This window comes from Passer montanus, unplaced genomic scaffold, assembly GCF_014805655.1.
Source record: "Passer montanus isolate IOZ18808 unplaced genomic scaffold, ASM1480565v1 scaffold117, whole genome shotgun sequence".
Taxonomy (NCBI): Eukaryota; Metazoa; Chordata; class Aves; order Passeriformes; family Passeridae; genus Passer; species Passer montanus.
In genome coordinates, this window is record NW_024358389.1 from 241,682 (window position 1) to 262,813 (window position 21,132).

Sequence of the window (21,132 nt, forward strand, 5' to 3'; positions counted from 1 at the left end):
GGAGCTGCGGTAGCGCCGGTGTTGCGCGGGGAGCCAGCCCGGGCCTTGCGGCGGCACCGGGGCCCCGCTTCTGTCCCCGGCCCTCAGGCCCGCCCTGCTCGCCCCGTCGGAGCCCCGGCACCCGGAGTGAGGCGCTGTGCTCCGGCAGTGGCGAGGAACGGGCAGGGAGGGCACAGCCGGGCTGCCGGGCCCACCGCCCCTGCTGGCCCAGAGCCCGCGGCAGGAGCGGGGCTACGAACCCCGCCCTGCGGGAAAGACATTTCTGTGCTGCTGCTGAGAGCCAGCAGAGGATTCTTGAAGATAAGGGAAGCCTCATGTCTCTCTCAAGGAATTTAACAAGGTGATCACCATGACAATGTGAAGAGAGAGGAGAAAACGTTGGTTGGCTTACACAGTGGCGTGGCTCTTTTCACCTATTGAAAGCTTTGTTTCTTTTTCACCTATTGAAAGCTTTGTTTCTTTATGACAAATGGGCAGTGTATGTGTTCGTTAAGTAAATGTGAACATCTTGTAAAACTACAAAAGCAACATGTTGCTTCAATAAAATAAGTGTAAAAAAGGCTTTTGAGTGAGTCCTGGTGCTTTGTGGGGCTCTGTAGGGACACCACCCCAACCCCCCAGTGCCTGTGATCACCCGAAATAACACACAGAGGCCACATATGCTCTATAGAATATATTATAAATTATATCATGCATCCATTAACAAAATATACAAAGCCAACAGAAATATATCTATCTTGAGCCTGAGCATACAGCATCTAAACTCTAGTAAAAAGTAACCTAAAGAGAACAGCATCTCACACCTGCCACTTCAATGCTCAATGAAGTGTTCCTCCTCAAATGCTTCAGTTTTGTATTTATAGAACACATGAACATTCCAAGTACAAAGGTACACATGGTGAACATGGGTCCTGCTGGGCCTCACAGACCCGAGCAAATAAAACCACACTATGCTTCAAAGTGTCATCAGCTTCTGCATTTCACCCCTGCCCTTCCTCCTGCTTGTCCTAGAGCTGGCATTAGTCAAAAGATACTCAAAACAACACACCCAGGTTAAAGTGGAAAGTCACAGAAGGATCCTGAACTGGTCCACAGCACACAGTTGTACTGGTGTACAGAGATGGGAAACACTGCAAAATACTTCTACGGTATTTCAAAATAAACATTTAAGAGTATATCTCCCACAATCTATAAAAATAGGTTTAAAATGAAAGTGGTATGATACATTTGTTTTCTTGGACTATTTTAATGGTATTTTATCTCTATGGGTACTAAAGTCTTTTAAAAAATTACTGATAACCTGGCCAGCACAATACTGACACTGCTTCAGCTATACTGTGACAAAACAGAATACGAGTTGGAAGCAGGAGTAATATAAAATATTTTAGAATCAATGGTCTCTTACTGCAGAAACGTTTACTTCAAAGTAAGAACACAGCCAACACTGTCACCTGCTGAGGGACTGAACTCTGAGGAGTTACCTGGATACCCCACTGCACAGCAGTGTCTGGTGCTCATTTATGTCACTCTTCAGAACCAATTCTCTCAGCATATTTAGAAGGGAATTCTTAGATTTCCAAATTAAATATGGGCATCTAAAAATCTTACGAGAAAAATGAATTCTACAGATGTGGCTATGGAAAGACAGGACCAGCTAAACCATCAGAGGAGACTGTACATTTGAAAGTGCTTAAGTTAATGCATTTTTCAAACTCTAATGTAAAGTTATGTGATCCCTGCTTCAAGCATTCTTTCCATTCTTAAACATTACCAAAATTTGTACTCCAGGTCTGGGTTCCTACACATTCCTGCATTTTTTGATGTGGTATTAACAATGTAAAATGTTTGCATTGTAGTGAAAAAAGGTAATGGTCAAATTTTTAATATTTTTACAAAGAGCCTGTAAAGATTCCTAGAAAAGCTTTTCCTATCCTTACACTCAATTTTTAACAAAATATTTTATGTAGGTTATACTTCTACTGTTAGAGATCTGGTGTGCACTATCATTTCTGGTTCAATTGCTGGTGGTAATTTTCCTGCTTCATTCTGCTACAACAAACAACTTTACTGGTATTCATCAGCTGAACTGCAGTTACACTTTTAGACTTCTCAAAAGTCTAAATTCAAGATGGCTTTCTTTTATGAGCAACTTCTTTTTCTTCAAATAATTTGTAAGATTTGAATTGTCACTTTATTATCACACATTGGAAAACCAATTACTAAATCCTCAGAAGAAACAAAGAAACTCCTAGTTTCAGGCATCTCTTATAAATTAAGCAGGACTACATTTTATAGCAGCACTTCATATTGGTTTCTATTCCAAAGCTAATTAAGCCAACAAAAAATTTCCAGCTGCCTAAAAAAAAAGTATATACACAATAAAATAGGAAGTTCTCACCTGGGTACAAAGTTTAGTCCTACATGATTCCCTGGTAAAAGGATTTGATCTGAAATTAGATTTAAAGACTACTCATTTAACTATGAGCTCTAAATAATAACTGAAATTCTGTATCCATTTCAAGAGATGCCACAAAAGTTGTTTGACATTTCCATGAGGTTAAAAAGAAAAAGAAGTCAAATGCTCAAAGAAAAGCTGAAGTCTTAATTCAAACCTCCAAACAGAGAGCAGCTGAGGAGCAGAGCCTGCTGCTCTTTCAATCTTTAATTAGAGTTTACTCAATGAAGATTATTCCTCTCTCCACCAGGCAGGTTTAGCACCTACTGTACCAGTCTCTGTTACTGATCTGAAGCAATTCAGTTACCACTTCAATCATGTTATTGTTGTGCTTCTTCAGCAGCCTCAAGTTTAACTGCCTGTCACAGAATCCCATCTCACACAGACTGGACAGCAGGGTGGCAGTCTGCTCTTCTGGAGCTGCAGGCTGCTGAAAACAAAAACCAGTAAGACAAATTTAATAAGTTAATTTATTTTTTGCCATTTGAACTAGGGGCCCTGCATTACACAGAATCAAACTGATGCACAGAGGCTCTTCTGTCCCATTTAAGCCATTTATAATCCCTTTCACTGCTCACTTACAAAGGTGAGCTACTACTCTTACATGATGCTACAAGAGATGATTTTATCCATATGGCATGGATTTCCCAGTCTGCTGAGAGCAGCAAACCTCAAAGGGACACCATCAAACTTAACCTTTTAGTCTTACATTAACTCCATATAGAATATTGACACACCTAAAAACCATACACCTGTAAATTTGAGGCTGTCATTCTCTGAAACTCACATAGCACACAGAAAGACATTCACCTGTTCAATAATGGGTGGTCCAGCAAATAATGCTTTGTAGGCAGAAGCAGCAACTGACAAAGCTCCTTTCACGAGCTCTCCTGCAATGCTGCTGCCTTGGGGGTACCTGTGAAGAGACCAGGTGCTGCTTTAGGGTCAGTAAAGCCAAGGGTTTGTCTCTGTGAAAGGCAAGTTGCTGCCTGTTGAGGCAAGGACTGTTGGAGACAACAGCCTGTGATCCAAAGGAATCAGCAGTGTTTGGGAAGTGAGCTATACAAGCAGCTCATTCCTTCTTCTTGACACTTTCTATTAAATTGTGGGTGTGTGCTTTCCATGAAGAGACCTTTGGTAAAGAGTTCAGTGCTCTCATCCAGAAGAGAGCAGACCTACATGAAAGCTGTGTACTGACACATCCATTCAGGGTAGGGTAACTTCTATTTCTTTTCTGTGAATACTTAAGTTACTTATTATTCTACTCAACATTTTGACTTACCTCTCCAGTCTCAGTATTTTAAGGCTACATTATAGCTAGCTTGTGAAATCCCCATCCTAAGAATCCTGAGATTTTCCAGAAAAAAACCCACAGAATTTTAGAAGCAGTCAACTTGAGCTCTTCATTAACTCTGGCTTGCCAGTTCTGCATCCTTTTGATTTGTGCCCAAGTAAAAACCAAGATCTTATGAAAACATAGCATGTTTGCTTTAAGAAGGGAGGCCTCTCTCCAAATTATTGACTACATGAAATCTCTAGGCCAGAGCTTCTTCCCAGGTGTCTAATTAAGGTGTTCTCAGTCTAAAATAGTGTTTGTGAAGTCAGAGCTTCAGCTTCATTACCTCGGGTATTCTGAGAACTTAGTGAGAAATGCAGAAGATCCTGGCCCATGATTATCTTCACCACTGGGTTCTGGAAGAGGGAGACAAAATGTCAACATGTCCAGTTAATGACAATTAAGCTGGAGAAATGCAACACACACATAAACAGAAAAAAAGTCTCAGTATAACAGCAGTACTCTAAGTTTAGCTGTGCAGAGAATCCAGGATTGTCACTGCAGTGAAAGCAGTCAGAAGATGTTCAGAACCATGTGACTGATTCATTGGTGTTTAACTCTAAAGGAGCTGCTGTTTCAGTGACTGTAAGAGCAGCTTAAATACACAGCTCATCAAACCCAGAGCAAGGTAATTTTCCAGATGCCTGTAAGTACTTTTGAGTATCCTCTCACCATTTTCCATAATAGATGCTCTTAACTGATCCCCAAAACAAATTATTTTATTTGCAATATCCAAAAATTCAACATCCAGAAAAAAAAACTGACATCTTTACTTGGTAGATTTCTGCTCTCCTCAAGAGAATCAAGACATCAAATTCAATACTAGGCATAAGGAATAGGTGATAGCACCCTTAATTAAAATATCTCAATACCTTCTCTTTGTATTTGATCATGAGGAGCAGAAGAGATATGCTCTGAAGCTGGTGTGTTTGGTTCTTGGAAGATAGAATTCTGAAGAGATGAAAGATTCCTGAGAACATAAAGCAAAAACATCACTACTTTTATTGCATATGTACACACATAAATAAGTCACAATCAACAGAAAAAAGAAAAAACTCCACACACTCCCTTGTTTCCCTCTCTTGCACTCACCTAAATCAGTGAGTACAGGCTCTATAAAAAGTTGCAGGATTTAAGCACATTTACCTCAGTAAAAATTTTGTTACAACAACTCCTGCTTGGAAAGTACAAGCCCTTGCAGACTCTGCAGCAATACCAGCATCACCATTCTGTTCCTGTCCCCAGATCATACCTTTGTGCCTGGGGTAAGCTGTCCACAGTCGCTGGGGGTGCTGCAGCCAGTGTTTGGGAAGCTGTCAGTGTATCACTGACCCTCTGGATCTGTGGCTGGCTTCCCCCTTCTGGGTTCTCTGCTACTGTTTCAGGTTCTCCTGTCTTTTCTAAACCAGGCTGAGAAAGAGCTGAACTATACATGGAGTCACCCAAGGGCCGACTGGTGTCGAAGCACTCAGGGAGGATAATGATATAGTCCTCTGAGGAGGCAGAGGAGCACTGACTCTGAACATCATCTTTATCATCTTCCTCTTCATCACCATTGCCAGCACCACTACGGGGGCTTGTGCTCTCATCAGACAGTGGAAGGTCCCCTAGGAGGAAAAAAGTGAAGTGTTAACCATTGTTCATTTGTATGGACAAGAGCAGAGACAGAATTGTCCCAGCTGTGAGAAAAGTATTTAGAAACAACTACAAACCTCAGCTGCTGCCATTATGCTGTAATTTTCCCTGCTGTGGGGAGGGTGTAGTGTGAAAGAGTAATAGATCTTAATGTTAACCCACTGCAAATACACTGCTGGTATTAATGCTCATAGTAAAAACTGCAGTAAGAGCTTTATACAGAAACTAAACTGTAGTTTTCAGCTCCTGAATTACACACTTTAGAAACAGGTCAGAAACATTGCAAGCTGTGTGTACAAAATATGGAGGCACCAGTCATGTATAAAGTATGAGCACCTACTTGAATACCCAACTGGAACTTTTTGGTCACAATTTCACTTCTTTGAAAAGCAGCTGTTAAACTAGCTGCTTGTTAAAAAGCACTGCTTGTGAAAGTACTGACACTGATTTTCTGATGTAATGATTCTCACAACTGGGACAATCTAACAATTCTCCTCATCTAATGAAGATCAATTTCCTAGAACAGTGTCAGATCTTCTTACACATGATTTTTTTTACAGCTTTGTCTTACATTCAAGCCCATTTTACTTACCACATGAACTTTCTGTCACTGGTTCTGACTGATGAATCTTTGCTTCCTTTTTGGAAGTGGAATTACTATTTAGCACAGGAGATTCTTCAGTTATCATGTTGCAGCTGAAGGTGTCCTGTAGTGTTTGTGAAGAGTCTAATAGAACCAATCAGGAAAAACAATTAAATGGCATCAATCACCTGAGCTGAGCAATTTGTGTTTCATGTCTGACTGCAAACAAGTCAAACCAGAGAAGGCAGCTAATGACAGTACTTACTCTGGAGGATTTTGGGGTTTTTTTGTGGGGGCTTGTGGTCAGGTGCAGCATCCAGGGTCAGAGATCGAATGACAGTTTCACAGACAAACTGAGTCCCACTCATATCTTCTTCCCCTTCCTCCTGGTTCAATGCATGCTCAGCTTTCACCTTCACCACAGAAGAGTCCACAGAAATGCAGGCTTCTGCCATTCCTTGGGAAGGGAAACGTAACAGATTTTACCACCACAACAAAGATATGTAAGTATACGAAGAACTTTTTAGACTAGCCATAGCTAATATTGATTCTGTTAGTTCTTTCTAAAAATTGAAGGGTTTTTGAATTCAGCTCAAGTAGAACACGAAAGTGAAGTATGGGGAGCACACCTGGAAAGTTTGGAGTATAACCTAGTCTATAAAGGGCAGATTGTTAATTCTCCCAACAATTCTAGTGGTCAGACAAATCAAAAAAAGCATTTGAAAGGATTTTATACAAGGGCATGCAGTAATAGGACAGCAGGGAATGACTTTAACATGGAGGAGGGTATATTTACATTAGATATTAGGCAGAAATTCCTCCTTTTGAGAATGGTGAGGCCCTGGCACAGGTTGTCCAGAAAAGCTGTGGCTGCCTCTGCTATCCTGCAAGTGTCCAAGGCCAGGATGGAAAAGGCTTGGAACAGCCTGGGACAGGGGAAGCTGTCCCTGCCCATGGCAGGGGGTTGGAACTGAATAATCTTTAAGGTCCCTTCCAACCCGAGCCATCCTGTGAATCTATGATTTCTATTCCCAATCTGTATATATTATGCCCCAACCTCTATAATCACTAATGTTGTGTCAGACTGGATCTATGATTTCTATTCGCAATCTGTATATATTATGCCCCAACCTCTATAATCACTAATGTTGTGTCAGACTGCAGGATGATGAGCCAAACAACCTGTTTTGCTTTTTTTTTTTTTTTTCTCTCCAAAGGGGAAGACAGTAATTAGAATTCCTTTTAGACATCAGGTTTGCTGGCTACAGAGAAGTGACAACATCCTCCCTTCACCCCCAAGCTCCTCAGGACTACTGCTTACCAGGCACTAGTTTAAATCCACTGCCCTCGTTCTCCTCCTCTATCTGACCTAAGCCAGGTTTCTCCAGCAAGGGGCTGTCACGTGGCAAAGGGGACATGCATGGAGTCATGTCTGGAAAACACAGGGAGCAAAGATAATTGGCACTAAAGGAGGAGCCTCCACGAGGTAACATTTTTAAAAGTTATTCTTCATAAGGGACATTCTTTCAAGACTGAAGAAATTTAGTTATTTTGAAAGATAATCTGGTGGAATAAACAACTAGCTTTGCATTAGTCTGCCACTGGCTGTGCAAAGAAAATGGCAGCATTCCTCAACATCTGGAATGTTACGTTCTTGGGGATATGAAGGTGAAAAGAAGCCAAGCTATACACAAAGGATAGCTGTCTGTGCTCCAGAGCACACAGAACACAGGAGCCTTACCAACAGGAGTATTGTGTGGCACTCGCTCCAATTCCTGCACAATATTAATGTCCAACAGCTCAAAGGACAGCAAATCCTACAGGAAAAAACAGTTTCCATGAGCAAACTCTGAAACTGAATCATATCTGTAGTTGGCAGCACAGATCCCAGTGATGTACAAATAACACTTTGTTCTTCAACACAGTCTCAGGGGATAGTTTTCCCACAACATATATTTACATCATTGAATATGGTGCAGAGATTAGGGCAGCAAGGGACAAACCTAAGAACTCCCTTGTTAGAGCCAGAGAAAGACTCAATGCTGGTTCTCTTTTGAGGATCTTAATTTGTCCTACACTTTCCTTCCACATACTGACAGTGCCTAACACCAGTTTGAGAAAACAGCTCTGCTATATAAAATGCAATATACTCTTTCTGAAAATAAACTAGCCATTTTTAGAGCTCAGAAGTTTTATTCTTGCAGGTGTCTACCTACCTAGACATCACAGCCAAGGTGGTTTGCTTTATATCTACCTGAATTTTAGAACTTTACCTGTGCAGTGAGGAGATCAACAGATGGGATATAAAATTCTCTCTCACTTGGCAGATTTTTGATCTTTAAAGGAACAGTTGGCAGAGATATTTCAGCCTGCTCTGCAATTTCACCTGTCAGTTGAGCACCTGTTTCTGTCTCTAAGGAAGCATCCTGCAAAAACAAAAAAAACAGAAGCCACTTAGCCACAGTAAATAAAACACCACATGAAATCTAGATCTGAATTTTGTGTAAACAGACAATTTGAAAGAAATTTAAATCAACTAATTACAGAACCAAAAGGACAAGACCTATGAAAGAGAAATGCTGCAGTGTTCCAGTTCAAAGAAACAGACACATAGCTGCAGACTAATAGCTAATGCCATGCCTCTCAAAAAGAACAACTACTTTAGAACTTATAAATGCAATATATGTTGTATTTCTTTCCTATTAAAAATAAAACTTAAAAGCAAACAGCTAAAGGAATCCCCTTGAATAGTTAGTTAGGAATACTATGCCAAATAATACACAATGCCCCTTCTCCTAGGCAGTTCTGAGCTGCCCCAAATACCAGGTGAGTGACTTGCCTCTTTGGTTCTGGAAGCTTTACCCTTCTGACAGGAGTCAGAATCCTTCCAATCACTTTCTACGTAGTCAGCAGCTGGAGAGGGATCCACAACAATGCTGCACCAGATCCTTGGCCCAAACTGCTCCCCTCTGTGCGACAGTCTCCAGTGAGAAGTGTAAGTTCCTTCTATGTTGGGAGCTACAAACTCAACTGAAACAGTTCCTACTTGTCCAGATGGAAGGGATGGCACTATCACATCTTTTTTCTCAGCAGATGCCAAGGTCAGATTACCCCACATAAGTTTCAACTGAAATACACAATAGAAAAAGCCAAAAGTTAACTTCTCAAACTTCTCTGCAAAGTGTGGGCAGTAGGAAGCAGAGTTCCTCTGCTGGAAGGCCTTGTAGGTACCAGGCATGGAGAAGACAGGCTGCTAGTACACATCCCCACATTAATCACTATCAACACAAAGGTACCCCCACCTTTCAACACAAAGGCAGCCACTCACAGAACAAAGGGTTTTGGAGGTCAGAAAAGCAACAGAGCAGCTGTAAACAGGGTCAAACTGCACCATTATAACACAGGGGACATACTATTAATGGGAAATAGGTTCAGTGATGGTGGTCAGAATCCCTTCCTTCCTACAGCTACACTTGCAAAGAGTACCTACAGAGCTCATTGCCCCAGAATTCCCAGCTGTGAATCAACAGGCCAAAGGAAATCTTAAACAGGTCCTAATAGAGAATTCACCTACAAATGTTATCTCCAGGAATGATTTTATTGTGTAGAAGGAAGAGCAAAGGCAAGATACCTTAGTGTCTGAGCTCCATTCCACGTTGCCAGTGTTTTTCATTCGCCAGTGTTTGATAAACTTTGTTCCTGGTTTCAAGTGAGTACCATCAGGCAAATTCTCATCCACAAATACTGCACTTAGTGTTGGGACAATTGCTTGGAAGGGTTGATTAGGACTCCTGGGATTGGAGAAAGGAAACAAGAAAAAAATACTTCAAAACTGAAGTTCAGTTGCTAATTGATGTTAATTTGGCTTTTAAATGCCCTAAATGAAAGGGATTAATTAAATAAACAAGTTTTACACTGCACATTGACAAACTCAAAGGGAGTGGGAAATGCAGAGCAGTTGCCTGCAAAGGCTGCTGTCTAATGAACCTCAGCTTAAGAGCACATTAAAAATAAGAAATAGCAGTGAATATAAATATACAGAATGTAGTTGACTTTATGCAGATACACTTAATAAAACAGGAAGATAAAGACTTTTTTCAAACTGGCAGTAATTGTTAATTTACTCTGTATGAGCATACATGTGTATGTATAACCCCAGGCACTTCTCTTCCTCATAAATTTACATAAATCACTAATTTCTGGTAATAACCATCAGTCACCTTTTTTTTCCTTTCTCCTACTGTCCTCTCAATTAAAAACACCCTACCTTGCAAATGGCATTTGGACAAAATTCTCACACAGTCAAATGACAAATCACACTTCAAATAAGCAATTCCATAACATTCCTCCTGTTCCTTCAACTTGGTTTCATAACAAAAGCTCAGACAGCACAACTACCAGATGCTCAGTTAACAACAAGGCTTACAGGAAGGTATTAGGCTGGACACTCTCAGATTTCAGAGGAGGTGAGCCATTTGTTTCCAATACATGGATAGAGTTCCACAGATGAATTTTCCTGTGCAATTTTAGCTGCTTTTTGAGCTCTCGGACCTCTGCTTTTCGCTGTTTCTTTTCTGCTCGCAATCTTTGCTTCTCTGCCTTCAGAAATCTTTTGTCCATCTGTTTCTGGAGCCTGCAAAGTGATTAACACACCTTATTACATTAAACTGATCAGAACTTATCTTCACCCAACACAGTCTTAGTCTCAAGGGAATCCTTCAGGAAATATCCCATGCTTCTAGACTGGAAACCAAATGATTTTAAAAGAACATCCTCACAGTTGCTTGTGGAACTATTTTGAATGATCTCTAAAAGAACAAAAAAAAGGCAGACACAAAATGCTCACAGAAAAAGCAAGCTCTCAAAGTTTACTACCCATCTATGACACAAAAGTCTGTCTTTTCTACTTTGTTATTAAAAACACTGTAAGATTTATAACTTAGGCCCTTCATGAGTGCATAGCTATTTTTAGCTACTCACAACAAAATTTGAGCACCATTTCCATTTCTTCTCATCTCTAAAATAAAAGCTGAACCTCAACTCCAACACAGGTGTTTCCTTGTAACCAGAACAACCTTGGCAGGCATTGCCAGGGGCCAGCACTTACCTGACTTGCTCCAGAGTGGCAGGCAGGCGTGGGGAGAGCTCTGCCAGGCTGTAATTGTCAGCAACACAGGGGATGGGCCTGCGCAGCTTCAGCAAGACGTGGTTTGGGTCGTGTGCATATGTTCCTGCCTCACACTCCTCACAGATACTGTAGGCTGGACAAAGGCTGCAAAGCAGGAAGGACAGGAGGTAACCAAGAGGCAAAGAATTTCTGCAGAGAAACAATTCTGTATTTGTGCTACCACTGTAAGTAGTTCCCAAGTGACAGCAGCTGGATGTCTCACTTATAGATCAGTATTTGGAGCCATGTGGAATAACTACATTATTATCTCTCTTCTTGGCAAAACTGCAACACAGTTCCCACTTCTTTGAACACACACTGAAAAAATTTGATGCCTCCTTTAGCACAAGTGATTAAAATTTTTGCTATGAAGGGCAGAACATTTTATCAAAATCCAGTGCCAGAAACAGCACCATACTTATGAAAATACAGAAGCTAAGTCACCAAGCATTCAGGGATGCAAAGCAGATTGCTCCTCCAGGAACAGGGCTGATAAAAACCAGACTGTCATCTCCTGCCAGCAGGGAAAAAAAAAATCCAAAGAAAAACTCCTGTTGGCATTCCATCCACTGCTTCTGCCTAGTCCCAAAATGCTGATCTTAACAGCAATTGCCTCATTCAAATAAAACTCTCACTTTTAACACCTCACTGAAGACATTCATCAAAATCTATTTCATACTATTAGACAGACAAGAGTGCAATCACTAAGAAAAAGTATGACCTGCCTTAGTCTCACTGACTCAGAACCAAACAAACAACTATTACAGACTAGTGGTTCACAGTCTTGCTTTTTTGTTTAGTTAACCAAACAAAACCTCTTCTGTTACAATTACTGCATGTCCTACACAGATAAGGTAGAGAGTCATTGAGAACACAGCCATGAAGTTCTCTGAACTGTGTTCATTGAGAACACAGCATCACAAAGTTCTCTCACTTTAACAATCACCTTTTCTCAAAACAGTATTAATATTGCTTTTATGCAGATAAAGTCTAGTGACCACAGGAGAGAACATCAGCTGTTGGTGAGACATAGAAGACATTCTGAAATGCCCAGCAAGCTGCAGATTGGGAACCTAGCAGTATCTAACCCCAAGACAGTTGCTCTCTCATTCACAAGCTGTGCCTGGAAGGTTCCCCACACTCCCAACACTGTAATGTCCAGCAGGCTGCAGATTGGGAGCCTAGAAATATCTAACCCCAAGAGAGTTTCTCTCACAGGCTGTACATGGCAGGCTCCCCACACTCCCAGCTCCCAGCACTGAAATGTCCAGCTGGCTGCAGATTGGGAACTTAGGAGTATCTAACCCAAAGACAGCTGCTCTCTCACTCACAGGCTGTGCCTGGCAGGTCCCCAACCTCCCAGCTCACTGTACCTGCACTGAAATGTCCATCAGGCTGCAGATTAGGAACCTAGCAGTATTTAACCCCAAGAGAGTTTCTCTAACAGCCTGTGCCTGGCAGGTTCCCCACCCTCCCAGCATTGAAATGTCCAGTAGGTTGCAGATTGGGAACCTAGCAGTACCTATCCCAAGAGAGTTTCTCTCACAGGCTGTGCCTGGCAGGTTCCCAGCCTCCCAGCTCCCAGCATTGAAATGTCCATCAAGCTGCAGACTGGGAACCTGGCAGTATCTAACCCCAAGACAGTTTCTCTCCCAGGCTGCCATGTCAGGTCCCACGCTCCCAGCTCCCTGTACCTGCACTGAAATGTCCATCAAGCTGCAGATCAGGAACCTGGCAGTATCTAACCCCAAGACAGTTTCTCTCCCAGGCTGCCATGTCAGGTCCCACGCTCCCAGCTCCCTGTACCTGCACTGAAATGTCCATCAAGCTGCAGATCAGGAACCTAGCAGTATCTACCCCCAAGAGTTTCTCTCCCAGGCTGCCATGCCAGCTCCCCACGCTCCCAGCTCCCTGTACCTGCACTGGTAGCGCACCCCGACGATGCGGGCCTGGCAGCTGCAGCAGGAGATGAGCCAGTCACACTGGCTGCTGCTCCCGGCCGGGCTCTCCGAAGCTGCAGGGGCTGCTGGACACGAGCTCTCACAAAAATCTGCAGGCTGACTGCAATGAACGAGCTTCTCATACAGCTTCTGCTCCAGCCTCTCAACAGTCTCCTTAACTACTTGTTCCCTGAACTGGAAAGAAATGAAAGCAGTCATGAATGAGACCCACCTATTAAGTTTGAAATGCTGAGTTACGTTGTCACAAGCCTCCCAATCTGTCAGCAGCCATAGACTACCTCAGAATCATTTCCCCTACCCCCAGCACACTCTTCATAAAATTATAATATATAATATATACAACATATATCATATGATAATATCATTATCATATTATATAATTATAATGTTACCATCTTATATATATTACACAATATTATAATACCACAGTATTATTATACTATCATATACATTATATATAACATATATGATAACACATAAAATATATAAACAAATACCACATTCCTCAGAGAGGACTTTTATTTTAGACAATACCAACCCAGAGCTTTTAGGAAGGCAAGTTAAAAATTACATATTTATGCTTACAGTATTGTTTTTCTTCCATAAGCTTTCATGAAGGGAAGGAATCTCATCTCTAAAACAATTACCACAACTCCCAAACCCCTGTGGACTCTCTACCATTAAGTTCTGATTTGCCCATCAGTGATGGCTTAAATATAACCATGAACTCCCCCAATTTTTAGTTTGTATAAAAAGGTGGCAAAGGAAAGGAGACTCTAGAGAAAAAAGCTTAAAGACAAATGCACATAGTTTCAAGAATTTGCTAGCTGATGAATTCTTTGCAGTGATATCAAACTGCTTTTCAGTGATATTTATTAGCTGTTCAAAACAAATTAACACCCATACCTTAAGTGTAGCTTATTGTCAATGGCTTCCTGAAAGTATTTTCTCTGAACAGCCAAGAAAAGTAAAGTCATCAAATTCTCTGCTTTCAATCACAGGAAATCAAAAGTATTGCCCTGCTGAAACTGGGCAATCAAGAGCCTACAGGAACAACACTGTCCATGCTCTCCCACAATGAGAGGTCTGGAATTCCTATTCTGCAGTGCCACAATGATTGTAATGGGAGCTACTTAAAACTACAGTCACACTAATCAAATGCATAAACAGACCACTTTTCACAACTGATATGGATCAAGTTTATGGCTTTGGGCTTTTTAAGGTATCCCTTACACTGCAGACACAGTCAGACATCTAGTTCTCATTAAGATCCTGGTCATAAGTGCTGATGGCAAGAGTGTTCAGATATCTAGAGAGATCACAAAGATCCCTTCCAACAACAACAAAACTTAAGTATTGAAGTATATCAGAACTTGCAAGACAATACACTTACTGTTTCCAAGTAGCTAGTAAACCATTCTGGAGGATTTTCATTTGTGCTTTCTGGTCTGGTCTGATTTAACTTTTGCTGAGAAAAAAAAAAATAAACAAAAAGTAGGCAAAGTTAAAAAAAAAACACCTCAACACCTCAACACAGCAAGTTAACTGCTGAAATAGCTTTTAAGTGTCTTCATAGAAAAATATTTAAGTAGCCACTGACATTTTCCTGAAACATTTCTGCCTCATTAGCATTTGAGTGTAATTACACACCAAAGAAGTCAAGTCAGCCAGAAGTCACCAGACGGCAACGAGGGCTTCAGGAGATGAACTGCTCTGTTTATCAAAATACTAAAGAATGGTCAACATGAAAGCACTGGTATTTCTAAAGACAGCATCAAATTATCCTCTTGAAGACATTCAAACTATTGGTGAGCTTCAAGAGGTGCTGAAAACAGAGACCAAATTCTGAACTCAGTTTTTATGTATGGCTGAAGAGGACAATCAGTCTACAAAGTGAATTACATTTATTAATTCTTTGGTTTAATGCAGCTCAGCTTCTTACCTGAATGGTCAGCTCCTTGCCATTTTTTAATTCTTCCTCTAATCCCTGGGCTATCGTGGAATATTGCAAAAGTGGCTTCTTCTCATCTTTAAGAAGCACCAGCTTTTCTGCCACATTCTTTTCATGCAGTTGCAAAGCACGAGAAGAGTTCTTTTCATAGGCATTCATCTGAAGCTGATTTCCTTGTTTACCTGCAATCTAAATAAACAGAACACACATCCACCATGTTTTCCACTTCCAGTCAGCATACAGAATCTGTACAAATACAGTATTACACTACATTGGAGAGGGTGGGGAAAGACTAACAGACACAAGAAGAAAAACAGAGAGATGCCAAGGTAGCTGATATTCTACTTCTGAAAAGTTATTAATACACTTATTATAAAAGTTGATTAAAAGCCAAAGGATAATCATGTAAATATTCTGCTGTATTTTCTCAGCCTACAATAAAGTGTTCATAGGAGCCAGGAAACAATAGATTCTGTCCAGGAATTTATTTTGAAATGATCAGATTTGAAATTCAAACCATGAGTAAAAAGTTGTGAAAGACTTAATAATGTAAAGCAGAAATGTAAACAAATGCAATTCTTATTTTGTCCAACTGCTTATAAAGTAACTAAGCATGGACTCTACTAAGTTTTAATTATACACTCTGGCAGCAGAATCTATGTGGAAAGATTTTTGAAGGGTTTCACTAAAGCCCAATATTTCCAAATATGGGATTACTGTTGAAGGGTTTGAGAAAGTCAGGCCCTCAACCAACCCACTGCTGCTCAGGGTCCTGAATCCTAACTGCCTATTCAACTAACTTATAAAAACTAAACTAAAAACAAACACCAACCAGGAAAGAACCAAAAAAAGTGTAGTAAGACATTCAAGCTACTGTCCAAAGGTAGAAAACAGCTATTCTGATTTCCTGGGCCAGGTAATGCCATTTTTTTAATCAGCTACACCAATTTCAACTGGAGAAGGATGAACACATTGAAAAAAGTCAAAGAGTACATTTACCTTCAGAGCTTCTTCATATTCCTCTAAAGAAAAATAGAAAGAAGTGTGAATGGCCCCTATCTCACACAACAGATGTAAATTTATCACACAGTATTGAGAAACCCTTACATGACAAGGGGCCTCCCCTACCTTCTGTAATTTTTCTTAAATTAGTGCAAGAAATTGTATATACAGCAACAAGCACACATTGTCACAGCTAAGAGCCACAACATTCCACTAATTTAATCACTTCCAATTTGTTCTGTGGATCAAGAATTCTTTCCTTTGGGAAGAATTTGCTGCCAAATCATACGTAAAACACAAAAATCAAAAAACAAGCATTCTCAATTGCATCTTCAAAAGAACACAAACAGCTGGGGTCTCTTATCTTGATTTCACCTCAATAAAGCAGCAGCTCACCTTTGCTGTTCACAGAGACCTGCAAAGAGAAAGAACAGTGAGCAAAAGCCACAGACACATTTTTGCAGTTCTCTTAAAATTAACACATTCAGAATAATACATTTACTCACAGTTTTTAAAACAGCAGTCCTTTAGGTGCTTGTTATTGCCACGTTAATCATTACCCAAAGCTGTGGTGCTTTGAAGCAGCCCATGTTTGTTACTGGACTGGCACAGGAGGCAGCTCTGGCACTGCTGGCAGCCAGAACAAGCTGCTCTCCTCAGAAAGTCACTGCCTGTAGCCCTGGGCTCACTGCACAACTCCAGAGCTTGGCCCCAGTTGCTTTAAATGCCCAGTTAAGTGTTTCAAAAGACCAATTAAGTGTTTCATAAGCCCATTCTTCTACAGAAAATTAATTATCGATTCTGCACATAGAAGTCACTGACACAAGAAGCTTTTGAATCCCCACAGCGTCACAGGATTCTGAACAATGTTTGCTCAGTATTTCAGAAAAAGCTTTCATAGATGCATTTAAATATTTATATATGATACAGGCTGGAAAATAAGGGGAGAATCATTCTCTGAAAGGTTTGCCCTTAGGGAAAAATAGTAAGAACAAGAACCCCCATCTGATTTAGTGGAGCTATAATCCAAGCAGTGGAACACTGTTTGCAAAAGGTCATTTTGTGTGAGAGTTACATTCCCCTCTGAATCTCTAGATAAACAAAAATAATACGAGAGGGTGAGACTGTGCCAAAGCAGGAAGTTACTCAACAAGGACAACTAGAAGTAACCAATTTGTTTTCTGAGTCAGTAATCTGCTTGGAGATTACAGCAATTGCATAAAGCAAGCAGAGGATTTGAGTACACCAGATCACTGAAGCAAACATATGCTGATGACAGGGGACCTACATTTTCCAGAGGAAGGAGTCTAGAGTGAAGAGACAGGGCTTTACCACAGCTAAAAACACAAATAGTTAAAATTACCTTAAAAAATTAAAAATAAAAAAAGTTCCTCAACGGAAACATTCCTTCCTCAGAACACAGAGAACCACGGGGTGTTTCAACAGGGTGGGAAAAAGAAAGGCAGTAGCCTCTAAAAAAAGTATTTTAAAATGTATATGCTGCATTAAGAGTAAAATCACAAGACTATCAGCTATTTTCTTCCTAAAGGGGCAAACATTCCCCCACCCCAATCTGAAAAAAAGACTCTCCTGAAGGACCCACTCCAAATCATCAGGAGGCAGAAAGTCATTCTCAGTTGACTTATTGGGAGGGTGGGGTGGCAGGTATTTTACCTCATCATTATCCTCATCAATGTACTTGATCTGAATGTTGTCCAGGTCAAATGAAACTTTAACCTGTAATAAGAAAACAGAACACAAAACCACAGTGAGGCAGGACCTCATTTAATAATAATTATTAATTAGGAATAACATTAAAACCCCTCTATCCCTCCCTTCAGTGTCTCAGTTGAAGCAAACACTGTTTTACCAAATCCATTCCTCTGGAGCTGAACTCTTCCCTGTGCCTTCCCTCCAAGCTTTACTAACTTTCTCTAATGAAAAGAATAAACACATCTTTTTCCTCTTGCACCTTGCCCAGTTAATGTTTACTCCAAAATAAATAATAATAACCTCCCCATTCTAAGAGGACAAGCTCAGGGTTAACAAACTCAGTCATGGTAAACACTGCAAAATATGAAGACAAAGGCAAACAACCCCTAAACTCTGTCTTTTATATTAGAAAGCACCTGGGAGACAGCTCACAAAGGTGATCAGCCTCTTCTCAGCCTACCAAAATTCAGAGACTAAACGGAGCAGTTATTTTGCATTTTTCATTAACAAGGCAGAATGAGCAGCACCAAATGAACCATAAAATGAAAGCAGTTGTTTCCATGTGCTGAGTCTTTGAGGCTCCTGTACATTTTTGTACCAGGATCCTACAAAAGCTGTATTTTTCTGCCTAGGTTTGAACAGACAGGTGTCTGCTAAGGAAGGCAGGAGCTTGCCCTGAAATGAAAAATGTAAACCCCTCCTTCTGAACTATTATAATTTTTTAATTAAGGGGCTCTCAGGCAAAGATATGGGAATAGGAATAAAAGTTCATTTTTGTACCAGGTTCCTACAAAAGTTGTATTTTTCTGCCTTGATTTGAATAGACAGGTATCTGCTAAGGAAGGCAGGAGCTTCACCTGAAATAAAAAATGTAAACCCCCTCCCTCCCAATTATTGTAATTTTTAAATTAAGGGGTTCACAGGCAAAGATATGGGAATAAGAACAACAGCTCATTTTTGCACCAGGTTCCTACAAAAGCTGTATTTTTCCCAACAGAAACTCTCTGAAACAAGTGACACATGTCCTGCTGGGCCAGACCTAACAGAACAACAGCAGCAGCCTCAGGCAAGAGTGGCTGCCTGGGGGGTCACAGCCCCACTGGAGCACAGGGACACACGGACACAGGGACACACAGACACATTCTGAACGTGCTCCAGGCAGGCTCTCCCAGCAACACATCCCAAATTCCGTGAGGGCACTGACAGAACCAACTTGGTTTTGTCAGGAAGAAGCTGTGCTCTGCACTTACGTGGTCTGGAACCACAGACTGTCCCCCTAAACTCAGGGCAGAACAAGAGCCCACCTTATCCCTTATAAACATTTAATAAAAGATCAAAATATAACAAAGACCCAAGTTTAACTGCCCTGAAACAGCAATTTCCACAACAGAGACAACCCCTGCTCTACCTCAGCTGTAACATAACACCACACCTTGAGCAAACACACCCTGGCTCTCAGAATCCCCAAGATTAAGGGCAGCACGGTGCTTACACAGTAATCTGCTTCCAGCTTTGATGCAAGCAGGGCTCTGGCCAGCTCAGACATTCCTGCAGCTCTACTTGCAATTAGTGTTTGAAGTCTGAACCAGTGCCTCTTTCAGAGGACTGAAATACAGCAAGGGAAGGTGATGCAGTTCAAACTTTGAACCTGAGCAATTCACAGAACAAAACCCTCCTGCATGTGTACTGGAATATATTGGCCAGGAAAAGAGCTGAAAGACAGGAAATAAAACAGGGACGAGATCTCTTCAGATGTAACTGCTAAAAAAAAACAGAACAGTTGTTTGGAAGAGGTTTCACAGCAACTTCTGTGAGTCAGAGGGAAGTCTGATAAGAGGATCTATAATTACCCTTGAAAGAATTTCCCAGAACAGTTGTGTGGAAGACGTTTCACAGCAACTTCTGTGAGTCAGAGGGAAGTCTGATAAGAGGATCTATAATTACCCTTGAAAGAATTTCCTACCAAGGTCATTGACACAGAAACCAAGAAAGAAAGGATAAATAAGAGAAACCTGCACTGTCTATTCCAATGAGCACTTTGTTTGCCTCTGGTGACCAATGAGTAAAGTGTAAACTTAGGAGCTTTGTAAGAATGTATAAAAAGCATGCAGGCCATGATAAAAACAGTTTGAAACCTTCCGAAAATGGAATGTTGTTTTGTATTGTCTCCATCTCAAGTACAACACAGTTACTACAGAATTAATTAATAAATAATAATAGAAATAATATTAATGTTAGTTTCATCATAGCCAAGGGAATCCTTACAACAAGTTCACACTAAGCCAATACAGGAATTGTAACTAAAGAGCCCTGAAAACAAGCACCCAAACAAACTGTGAGCTATACCCAGAGCAGGACACACATGCTGTTTTGTATTGTATCCATCTCAACTACAACACAGTTGCTACAAAATTAATAAATAGTAATAATATTAATGTTAGTTTCATCATAGCTAAGGGAATCCTTACAACAATTTCACACTAAGCCAATACAGGACTTGTAACTAAACAGCCCTGAAAACAAGCACCCAAACAAACTGTGAGCTATACCCAGAGCAGGACACACAGACCTTCAGAAGAAGCTGCCCAGGCAGGCACGGCCCAGTCAGAGCCGGTTCTACCCAAACTCACACACAAAGCTCCGGGAACCGAACAAAAATCTATTTTTGTTTGACCCCAAAGAGCACCGACGGATCTTCAGAAAAGCAACAGAAGGTGTTACTTCATATAGGTACTTCAGTAAGAATAGGAAAGAAGAGAACTAGAATGTACTTCACAGAGGGATACAGAACCAAACTAAGTGTCCAAACCAAAGAACACGGCTAAGAGCAGCTGCTCACACATTAAAAAAGAGCCCTTGAGAATGTTTTTCCGAACCAGGCCGTTCACGCCAATCTAAGCACACAGCAGGAGTAAACTATACCACTAAGGAAAAAAGAAAAATCGGGAGCGCAGCAGTTCTAAGAGCCTGTGAAATGGAGGACACTGCCTCGGAAAGCGCGGCTGGAGACGCCGGGCCCTCAGAGCCTCGCCGGGCCCTCAGAGCCTCGCCGGGCCCTCAGAGCCTCGCCGGGCCGGCTCCCGCGGCCCCCCGCCCCGCCTCCCGCGGCCAGCCCGCGCTCACCATGGCCTCCACATCGGCCCAGGTCGTGTGCGGCGGGTGGGACACGAGGAAGGTGCGGCTGTGGCCGCGGCAGGTGACGCGCAGGGTGACCCGCGGCTCCATGGCGCGCTCCCGCGGGCCCGGGCCCGGCGCCGCCAGCCCTCCCGACAGGCGCAACATGGCGGCCCGCGGGCGGCCCGCCCCGCGCCCGCTGCGCGCGCCTATTG

The 21,132-nt window shown here is 41.6% G+C and overlaps 1 protein-coding gene across 5 annotated transcripts; it reads right to left on the reverse strand.

Moving 5' to 3' along the window:
• Positions 1–655: 655 nt before the first annotated feature.
• On the reverse strand, positions 656–21,107 carry NBR1 (NBR1 autophagy cargo receptor). Of its 5 annotated transcripts, none has more exons than XM_039697213.1 (21): positions 20,927–21,107; positions 17,765–17,827; positions 16,487–16,505; positions 16,088–16,110; positions 15,080–15,277; positions 14,531–14,605; positions 13,094–13,311; positions 11,117–11,281; positions 10,436–10,642; positions 9,641–9,800; positions 8,849–9,136; positions 8,283–8,435; positions 7,751–7,826; positions 7,331–7,441; positions 6,275–6,466; positions 6,019–6,153; positions 5,044–5,398; positions 4,664–4,761; positions 4,078–4,147; positions 3,266–3,371; positions 656–2,882 (listed from the first exon to the last, which is right to left on the reverse strand). In XM_039697213.1, exons 1-21 carry the CDS (start codon positions 21,083–21,085, stop codon positions 2,712–2,714), a joined length of 3,042 nt encoding a protein of 1,013 aa, XP_039553147.1. In that variant the 5' UTR covers positions 21,086–21,107; the 3' UTR covers positions 656–2,711. The 5 variants fall into 5 exon arrangements, with proteins under 5 accessions (XP_039553147.1, XP_039553146.1, XP_039553149.1 ...); XM_039697212.1 differs by having other exon boundaries at positions 656–2,885; XM_039697215.1 differs by lacking the exon at positions 20,927–21,107 and adding an exon at positions 17,961–17,998 and having other exon boundaries at positions 656–2,885.
• Between the last annotated feature and the right edge of the window lie 25 nt (positions 21,108–21,132).

Bases quoted from the DNA above. Each gene is read 5' to 3' on its own strand.
- NBR1 (XM_039697212.1), bottom strand. From the start codon at position 21,085: ATGTTGCGCCTGTCGGGAGGGCTGGCGGCGCCGGGCCCGGGCCCGCGG. The intron at 10,643-11,116 runs GTAAGTGCTGGC...ATCACTTTGCAG, and splicing joins GCCACTCTGGAGCAAGTCAG to GCTCCAGAAACAGATGGACA. The intron at 4,762-5,043 runs GTATGATCTGGG...TTATGTTCTCAG, and splicing joins AGCTTACCCCAGGCACAAAG to GAATCTTTCATCTCTTCAGA.